Here is a 10,941-nt window from a genome sequence, read left to right on the forward strand (position 1 = left end):
TCCTCTCGTCTAACATGACACTCTCCTCTAGCATTCCATTTCTCTCTTTGGACAACTATGCACTTGCTGGACATATGCATAAGGACCAGACCTTTTGGGCTCTCCTCGGACCACACCCTTGGGGTCTCCTCAGACCACACCCTTGGGGTCTCCTCGGACCAAATTCTTGGGCTCTCCTCGGACCACACCCTTGGGGTCTCCTTGGACCAAATTCTTGGGGTCTCCTCAGACCAAGGTCCGATCACACCTTTTTTTGGGGATAACAGTGTGATACAGAGAGTAATGGTGATTGGAACTGGCGGGAGATGATTTTGGATTGTTTATAGTCTGAATTAGTATCTACTTGCTGCTGACAAAAAGAAGGTACACTTATTTTATTTTTATGTTCATAATTTTTGGCTTATGGGTAAGCAAGGAAAATGAAACCAAATTATAGTTGAAAGAATGAATTATATGCATTAGTGCAAACAGGGAATTGGGATCAAGGAGAACTGTTGCAAACAAAGCTAAACTTCACATTGCGCATGGTCATATAAGAAGCGCCATTGAGATGTATACACAGCTTCTTGCGATTCTTCAAGTTTAGAAGAAAAGCTTTGGTTTTGAGATGCAGTTACATAAGGTATGTCATACCATTTCAGATCAGTAACTTTGACGAAGTTTCTTTCATATGTGCATATATACATATCCTCATTTTGTATTTTCATTTTCATACGGAATAGTTTATCAGCCTTGTTGTTTTTCCTGATGACAGAGTGGTAGAAGATCACCTAGAAGTTTGGAAGTAGAATTATGGAATGATCTCACTAATATGTACATAAGATTGTCACAGTGGGATGATGCTGAGATATGTCTTTATAAATTTAAGTCCATCTGATCCTACTCTGCAACTAGATGGAATCCCACAGGTAATTTATAATTATTCTTTAGCTCTTCTTTTGTCTTATTAAATGTTTTCTTTTCCTTTTACCAGAATTATTTTTCTTTTGTCTTATTTAGGTTGCTTTTGTTAAAATTTTTGTTTTAAAATTTTTTAAACTCAAAAATAAAAAATATATTTTTGTTTTATGTTATTTTATTTTTATAAAATAAAAATGCTTTTGGTAACCATTTTTGTTTTTTAAAAGTAAAAATAAAAATGTGTTTGGTAACTTTTATATTTATTTTTTGTTTAAAAAATAAAAAATAAAAAACATGTTTGGTAAACATTTTTTTGAAATGTTTATTTTTTATTTTTATTTTCTGAAATAAAAAATAAAAAAAAAATTTGTGACCACTATTTATTATTTTAAAATAAAAAATAAGAAAATTATAGTAAAAAAAGACCATATTAATAATATCTAAGTAATCTTAAATTTCAAAACTTAATATCTATACATGAGATAACACAAAATCAATAAAGTCTACATAGTAAAATAAAAACGTATGAACTGATAATTATCCAAACTTAAAGTAAAGTATTAAACGAGTGATAATAATCAACTAATGTATTTATTCAATCTCACTATTGTCGACTAGCTCTTCATATATGATCAGCAATTTCATTACAAATATGAGTCATTTCACGTATATGAATTCTGGAAATACTGAACTCTATACTATCAGTCAAAATTCCATTCGTGCTTTGTAAAGTAGTGACCTGTACTTCTGAATTTCCTTTGCCTCCATCAAAATATACATCCGCTTCTGCTTCTCCATCATGAAAAACAATAAGAAATTAGACTTATGTCATATATTTGTTATCCAAAAACAACACCAGTCAATCAATATTTATGTCATATATTTGTTATCTAAAAACAACACCAGTCAATCAATAAACACAACAAAAAAAATCAACGCAAAGCAATAAGAAAACCAACATTGCATAATAAAGTCAATCAATACACTATAGTGGCACGATCCTTAAATTTTCATCATAAAGTTGATTAAAACAAGAACAGGATAAATTAGACACCCTCCAAATTCTTTACTAAGCTATACACAAATTGAGTTTAGCTCATTAACTAAAACACAATTCTTAAATTAGAACAAGAAAATGGGGGAATTAGATAGCCTTCAAATTAGATGGAAAGTTGAACAGAGAGAAAGAGATCAAAAGGGCATGTTAGTTGTTTAGTGGGTGTTTGGGTTAGTTTTTACCTGAGTGTCTGAGCTCAGATAAAGGGGAGAGTCAATGAGGAGTAGGAGTCAAAATGCATTGGGTTGGGTGCAAATGAAGGCAAATAAATTTGGACCAGAACTCATTTGCTTTTCACTTGGAAAATGGACCAAAAAGTTGAGTGTGGCTTGTGTCTTTTGTAAGTTTAGGGTGATTATGCTTGTGATTATATATCATGTATGAGTATTACACTTAGAGAGAGAGAGTGTTTTGTCTGATGTCACATTGGGTCAGGTGATCTAAAGGGAGGTTGGTTTTCTCCTTTTGTTTTGCTTTGAATAAATAAACCGTGTATGTTGGCAAACAAGTATGTGTTTCTATAAAAAAAAAAGTGTGTTTTGTATTTATTACAGCATAAAAAAACATAATGCATATGTATATGAAATAAAAACATCTCAGCCAATAAATTGGTATATTATATGGGATGATATGAAGTGGAGGAAATTAATACAAAAATATATTCTCAAAATCTAATCAAATTCCCTTAGTGAAAGACCCTGATTTTGTTTATTACTGGAATAGCATTGAGAATGCATGTAAAAAAAATTGTTTGTAAATGCAGCCTGCTCGGGCTCCATGAAATTTTCTATGTAGTTTCTTTGAAAATGTGTTGTGCCTAATGTGTAGATTTGTGAATGTTATAGGAAGTGTTTTCTCAGGAAAAGGCTCAGACATCGATCTCTGTCAACCAAGAGGTTGATCTTGATGAATTGATGGTTTTTTATTCATTAGTTTATTTTCATCAATGTTTAACTTATGATTTGCATTTGTGATGTGTAGTTTACAAGGTCATTAAAGAGGCAAGGTCATGGAGAATACAGAGATATAAGTGAAGGAGATTTCTTGGGTGAAGTTACTGGGTCAAAGAAGATGGATGCTGAGGTTAGTATACTTGAATTTTGTTGTATAAATGAATCTTTCAAATTCTTTTGGCTAATTTTTACTTATTCGGTACTTACTTACAGTGGGTTCTTGGAGCGAAAGACGATTTCACCACAAAGGCACTTGAGAATCTACTTGTCAAAAAGGGTAATTCTTTTTGTTCATTCTGTTTGCGATATTTATTGTGTTGTGCAGGTACTGACATTGTTAGTGTGAAGAAGAAAAAAGACGATGGAAACCATGAAAATAGTAAGAACTTGTGTAAATTTTGATGTTGAGCTCACAACTTGCTTAATAAACAGTTTAAGTGTCTACTAATATTGTCTAAACTTCTCCAACTACAACCTCTAGATCAATGAACAACTGACTTATAAGAAATCATCATGCTGGACATGAAGATAGTAAGAACTTGTGTAAATTTTGATTCTGAACTCACAACTTGTCTAATAGACAGTCTAAGGGTCTATTAACTTTGTCTAAACTTCTCCAAAAAATCTCCAACTATAGCCTATAGATCAATGAACTACCATGACCCTACGAAGTAAACTTGCTCTTTACTCTTAAAACATCCTTATAATTCAATCGTATATCATTTCTCATCACTGGCAGATTCAAAACGAAAACTAAAAATTTGCTATGCAATTCCTATTTGAATCAAAATTTAAGCTGTCCACGATTTGCTCCTATGAGTTATGGCTTCTGGGTTCAGGTTCTCATGGCTTCTGGATTTAGCCTACCCCTTAGTATTAGTAATATGCTAGAGTTTCCAGCCTTGCAAAAATCGTATGATTCAGTAGCACAAAAAACAAGTTCAAGCCCAAAAAATTATGTTTGTTAAACACTCTAAACCAATTCAGCCAATTTCAAAAATCACATATCTACGCAAATTCAATAAGTAAGCACACGAATATACACAGATGTAAACCCAACAATCAAAGAATAAGTTGATTAACCAACAAAAAAATAAACATTAACAACAAAAATTAGAGAAATACGAAAAACCATTTCAATGACCTTCAAAAATCATAAATATTCATACAAACTAAAATATTTAAATATTAGAATCATACCTTAATGGCAGAAAATCTTCCTATTTCAGTTATAACACTTTCACAGATCTAAAATAGAAAATGAGAGAGAGATATTTATCTTAAAGACATAAAAGATGGAGAGAGGGAGAGAAAAATTGAAAAATAGATCACAAATACAAGAGAATGACAATTTTACATTATTGATTATCTAAATTACCGTTACCATATAATTATATGATACCCATAACAAATGACATCTTTTTTAGGATGATAATTAGTCTTATTTTTAGGTTAAAGAAAAATAGTTTTGTTTTTCAAAATTTTAATTTTATTATATTTTTATTTTTCCAATTTACTATTTTCTATCTTTTTTTTTATTTAGAAGCATATGACTTTAATATCATGGTATATGTATATTGGTTTCATTAAATTAGTTTTTATTTTAAAGTTATATTGATTTTTTTCATTTTTTATGGGTTGTTGTTGTTATATTATTTTCTAGCTAATGTATATGTATTTTGTGGTATGGTAAATGTTATCCAAAAAACAGGCACGGATGACGTGGCAAGTGATTTCTGGACACGTGGCTGACACCTGGTAGGATTCTGTTAGAGTATTGACTAGTAAAATATTGCAAGCATAAGCGGTTGAGCTTTTCCTACGACCAGCATGGTCGTACACTCTGCATATTTCAAGATAATTTTATAAAGATCTTAGTCAATCCCGAGATTGTCTCCAATAATTCCTGATTATTTGATTAATTAGGAAAGAATATATGTAACAAATTAATGTAATCTTCCTTGAGCCTATAAATAGAGAAAGATAGCTCAAGGAAGAGACTTTTGGCTTTCTAATTATCTGAGATTAGAGTTTTACGAGAGTATTAGAGCTATCATATTTGGTATATCGTTTTTTTCTTCAGAGGTTGGTGAAACTCATTGAACCCTAGTTCTTTGATCATTCCTTTGAAATATTATATCAATAACAACTCAAGTAGACGTAGGTTATTACCAGATTCTGGGGCCGAACCACTATAAATTCCTGTGTGTTTTATTGTTTTTGTCATTATTCTCATTTCAACATATCTGTCCACATCAAGCAATTTTGACTCCGTGTCAGTTGACCAAAATCAGGGTCAACAGTAAATTATTTTTTTGTCGATGATATTTAGTTTCTATCTTATTATACATAATTGTAGTATATAATTTTGTATCATGATATAGATATTTTAATGGAGATATGTAATTTTGTTAGCATGATATATATATATATCTATATATTGAGTAATAATTTTGCAAGTGCATGTTGTTGGTATATTATTTTTCAACTCCAAATATGTATTTTGTGGTATAATATATCATTTTTTTAATGATAATATTTAGGTTCTATCTTGTTATATGTAATCATGGTATATTTTAATGGTGGTATACAATTTTGTTAGAATAGTATATACGTTTTTTGAGTAATAATTGTTTGTGTTGTTGATATATTATTTTTCAACTCAGTATATATATATATATATATATATATATGGGTGCACTCTTAATGGTTACTACCCATGGATGGTTACTTTAATGTTAACCATTGGATTAAGATCAATGATCCATATTTATAGTTGTTAATTAATATTTCTAAAAGTAAATTTTGATTTTTTTCAAATTTTTAGACAGATTACCTCATGAAAAATGTGTATTTATTATGAAAATATAATATTATAAGCTTTTCATTTTTCAAATGCATGTCAATTTCAAAATATAGCTATTGTTTCTCATTGGTTCGAAATATCATTAATTATAGCAAAAAAAATTAATTAAATTCGAAATTAATGTAGATAAAAAATATTTACTTGTTGGTGACTTGCTATACCAAGTCACTATATTGTCAAATCATCATAATTGTTAGTACCCATCTATAGGTAGTAACCATTGAGAAGTCTTCCATATATATATATTGTGGTATTGTATATAATTTCTTTTAGATAATATTTAGTTTCTTTCTTGTAATATATAATGGTGATATATAATTTTGTTAGTGTAATGTATTCATTTTAACGGAGGTATATAGTTTTGTTAATATGATATATACATTTTTTGAGTAATAATATATCAATTTTATTTTTGTTAGTTTTTTATGGTATATAATATTATTATCCTGGTATATTGATTTTTTGTCTTATGATATATAAAATACTATGGTACATATGGTATTATATGTTTAATAGTATGATATATCTATTTGTTGTACTATAATATATCAAATTAATATACCATTCTAGTAAACTTATATACCATAAAATTAAAAAAAAAAACAAAATCAATTGATATGAAATGACTTTAAAATAAAAACTAACTGAACAAAACTAATATACATACACCATGATATTAAAATATTTAGAATGAAATAGTATAATGTAATTTGCTAAATGACATATTTGGTAATGTATAATATTAAGAAGGTGGTTGGACTATTTTCCTACAAAATTGAAAACATGGTCATTTACTTACTTTCATACTTCATTAAGGGCCAGTTTGCACCAAACCTTTTTTTTAAGTTTCTGTTTTTGAGTCTCATTTTCATAGTCAGTAGACTTCTCCCATTCTATCAGCCAACTTTATGTTGGGATTTAAGGCTATAAACCAAGTTTTGTAAATTACAACTCAAAGAATCAAACAATGATAATCTAGTCTCCAATGGAAGAATAATACAAAGATCATAAGACAAATAAAACAAGTGGTATAATTGACCATTGGTGTTTAAGAACCTTGATACATAAAATCACAAGCCGATGATTTTATGAGAACAATAAAATGTAACAAAGGCTTGACACACAAATGAAAATTTGTTGTCCAAAAATCTCTATTCCTAGCCTCCTCCTTGAGATTGGGATTCACAAGCCTTGAATCTTCATGCAAGTCAAGCTTTCTTGATGAAGATCTTGGAGAAACTAGTAATCTTGAAAGCTAGAGAGAGAGAGAGAGGTGAGTGATCAATTCACCAATTAACTCAAATGAACTATTTAAATAGTATAGGAACCCTAATTAAACTCAACCAATGAGATTAGAGCATTTTAATTTGAATTTTGGATCAAAAAACACATCACTGTATGATCCTGTACGGACTGCCTAGGCGACACATCACCTGCACCCAGGCGACGGGCCGCTTGTTTGTTCCTTTCATCTTCAGGCGACACAACACCTATGGACCTGACTTGGCTCTCCAAAACTCGCCTCAAATCATCTCCAAATACTCCCAAACTTTTTGGGTACTCTTATATACTCCAAAGAAACAATTTGGACCCAAAAAGATGATTTATAAATGCCTATACCAAAAATCAACTCTCATATGTTGACTTTAGTGAAACTGTTATGGTTTTTGCACCTCTTCGTGCCTAACCAATTTCACCATGTATTTAACCAATCATAACAATCCCCTACTTGGTTAAATACATCCTCAATCCTCTAGCCGAACGATATTAGTGCATAAAATAAAGTACATTTTGGGTTTGAACATTTTTTTAGTGAAAACACTACAAAACTTCTACCAAAATGTTAAGGCATTCTTAAAAGATTGAACCCAACATTCCAAGTGATAAAAAACAGTAATGTCTCACACACCTCTACTTGATTACTCATGTATTTCCCACATTTCTCTTAGCACTTTTATGGTCTTGTGCTTATCCATTCATGAACCATCCGGAGAGAGAACTCCTACTTTCTTGAGAGGCGACACGACCTTCAGGTTCACATAGGTGAAATTCTTACAGCATCTTTGCTACCTTTAGAGATGCTTGTTACTCTTCAACTGAATTTCCTTAAAAGCCTATGACTTAACCCTCATGTCTGGTAGCAACCAACATTAACTCATCCTAGATGAGATTTTTAAGCCGTTAATGTTGTAACTATTCCCTTATCGATGACTACACTTGATGTATGCAACTTTTGAGTTGGGTTGCCATCATTGGGAAATATATTGGTTAAGGAGTTTTAGTCCCATCCCTCTATTTTTGAAACTCACCAAATCTCTCCCTAGAGGTTTTGTAAATGGATTCGATAAGTTCTAACAAGATTTGACATATGAAATTGATATGACACTCTTATCAATTAATTTCCTCATATAGTCATGTCTTAGACTTATATGTCTAGACTTCCCATTATATATCTTGTTGTGAGCTCTAATCAAAGTGACATGATTATCACAATGTATCAAAATAGTCGATACATCAACTGCAATTTTTAGTATCTCCATCATGAGATCTCTTAGCCACTCGACCTCTTCGACGATTGTTGCTATAGCTATAAACTCAAACTCCATGGTTGAGTGACATATACATGTTTGTTTCTTAGATCTCCAAGAAACGACACCCCCACCAAGGGTGAACACCCAATCGGTTGTGGAGAGATTATCTCCTACACTGGATATCCAACTTGCATCAAAATATCCTTCAAGTATCTTAGGAAACTTAGAATATTGGAGACATAACTCTTTGGTCCTTTTTATGTATCTAAATACTCTTTCCAGGGCCTTCCAATGTTTGACAATTGGATAGCTGGTAAACTTACGTAGTTTACTAACCGCAAATGCAATATCCTCTCTAGTACAATGTGCGGTATACATCAAACTTCCAATTGCACTTGTGATAGACCCAAAACGGGTATGTTTTAAAAATTTATACTCGCAAGCGCATGAATCGTATATGGAATATAGTTTTCGTGTAAGCACGAGATCGAACCCAAAGGAGTTGTCTAAAATAAAAAAGAAAACTATTTTAAACCAAGATTAATAAATTCTAACCTAGCTCCAAAGATTGATGAGTTTTAATGTTATGAACATAAAATAAAAGATTGAAAATAAAGCTATTTAATAGGATGAAAATAAACCAATAAGGATTTTAAAATAAGTGGTAAAAGAAAAGATTATTAAGATACTAGAATCCACAAAATGTAAGTTTAATAATATTTATTAGTATATTGATTCCCAAGTTTTAGTGATAGTTAAAATAAATCAAACTATCATTTTCCAAATAGATTTATAAGTTTATGCACAAATTACTTCTAAAAAGATAGGATTTTTCTTCACTTTTCAAAAATTATAATTTCAAAGTATTTAATGTGAATCAACCTAATGAAACAACAAAAAATCAAATAACATTATTTATAAGGCAAAACATAATATTTTTGTTCTAAGCATGGATGTGTACAATTTAGTGACACATCTTACACAAAGAATATTATGTTTTTGCAAAATGAAGAACAAAGTGCATATTATCTAACAATCTAAAATATGAGATATTAAAGATGAAAGACATATATGAAGAAGAAAAATCCATAAACTTTTCTGCATTACAAAGGAAATCAACATACAACATAAATAGTACATAGTTACAAGTTGCTTCATCATGATCTTAACAATCTTATAAAAAAGATTAGAAGCACATAATTGAATTAGAAATTACAAAATAAATGACATACATACTTGGAAATGCTCTTGAAAAACCCAAAATGGAAGAGAGAAAATGGTAGAAGAAGATGGTAACAAAAAATTAAGCACCCTAAAATAGTCTTGAAATTCCATATTTATAGCCCAAATGAGATTAGTAAAATAATCAACTTAAATGAATTAAATTAATTAAATAAAATAAACATGGTATGTAGAGGTAAATTATAGGATGTAATGATGATGTTGTGGTGAAAATGTGTAGAAAAGTGGGCAAAAAATTGGCATTTTGGACAAGGAGACAATGGGTAAAAATAAGCTATTTATGGGCTCAAGGAAAATTACAAAGGTGGCTATTGTTGGCTGGGACAGGCATGCATTGAGGAGAAAAATTGATGGGTGAGCCGTGGGGCTGTTGGGCTAGGGGGTGCTAGCGTTGGGCCGAATGGAGGAGTGCTGGGCTGAACTGGGCAGAGGAAGAAGGCAGGCCCACGGTTGGGCTGTGTTGGGTGTAATGCTCTAACTCCAGGGACCGTTACGGTGTGCCTTATAAACAGTGCTAAACTCGCTAATCGAGTCACTTGGCCAAAATCGTGTAACTAAGTATGATTAGCGGTTTAGGGATTAAAAATTTTGGTTAAGATATGACGTTTCCCTAGAACGTCTATTATATACGTTGGGATCCCAAAAATATAATTTAGAGGTCTATTACAAGAAAATGTTTACAACAGACCGATCTAAGCGGCAAAACAGGGTTAAACCCTAGTGTAACGACCCAAATTCACTAATAAGGCTTAAGGGCCTTGATTAGTGTGCCAGGAGAGCATTACTGGAATAATTGTGATTTAATGAGTAATTACATGTTTAATGATGTTTACATGATAATTGATTACATTATATGATGATGTGATATAAATGTTTGAGATATATGCGAGAACCACATTATGATGTGGATAAATCTGCAGCCGGCGACTCGAGGCGATCCTAGGGCTAGATAGCGGGAAAAAGTTATGACGGAGTATTATAATTGACTTTGGACAAGTCAGGGGTATTTTAGGTATCAGGTAGTGATTTAGACTGTCGGGTGATGGGCATAAATAATTGGAGATATATTCGAGGTTAGGATGTCTAGGCGGGAATATCGGGGGATTTTACCGTTTTGGCCTCGGGGACGTTTCCGGCACCCCGAGCTTTGGGATTAGTTTAATAACTTAAGGGTATACTAGGAAGACTTAGGAAATTACTAGACAGAAAATTATAAACCGACCTTAACTTAGCTTTATCTCTCTCTCTCTCTCACGCTTAAGGAGAAAAACCAAAGGAAGAAAAAACACAGAAAATCAAAGGGGGAACAAGCTGGATTCTGTGATTTGAGGTGAGGAACTGAAGGTCTAGCTCAGGGATTTATCATGCACCAGAACAGGGACTAAGGTAAGC

General features: G+C 31.5%; 1 protein-coding gene across 1 annotated transcript; it reads left to right on the forward strand.

Annotated features, from left to right (window-relative positions):
- The first annotated feature begins 276 nt into the window (after positions 1-276).
- On the forward strand, positions 277-3,312 carry LOC133815400 (uncharacterized). Its single transcript, XM_062248245.1, has 6 exons — positions 277-622; positions 755-908; positions 2,803-2,853; positions 2,939-3,040; positions 3,124-3,187; positions 3,236-3,312. Exons 2-6 carry the CDS (start codon positions 837-839, stop codon positions 3,310-3,312), a joined length of 366 nt encoding a protein of 121 aa, XP_062104229.1. The 5' UTR covers positions 277-622; positions 755-836.
- Positions 3,313-10,941: the final 7,629 nt, after the last annotated feature.

Source organism: Humulus lupulus, chromosome 2, assembly GCF_963169125.1.
Source record: "Humulus lupulus chromosome 2, drHumLupu1.1, whole genome shotgun sequence".
NCBI lineage: Eukaryota > Viridiplantae > Streptophyta > Magnoliopsida > Rosales > Cannabaceae > Humulus > Humulus lupulus.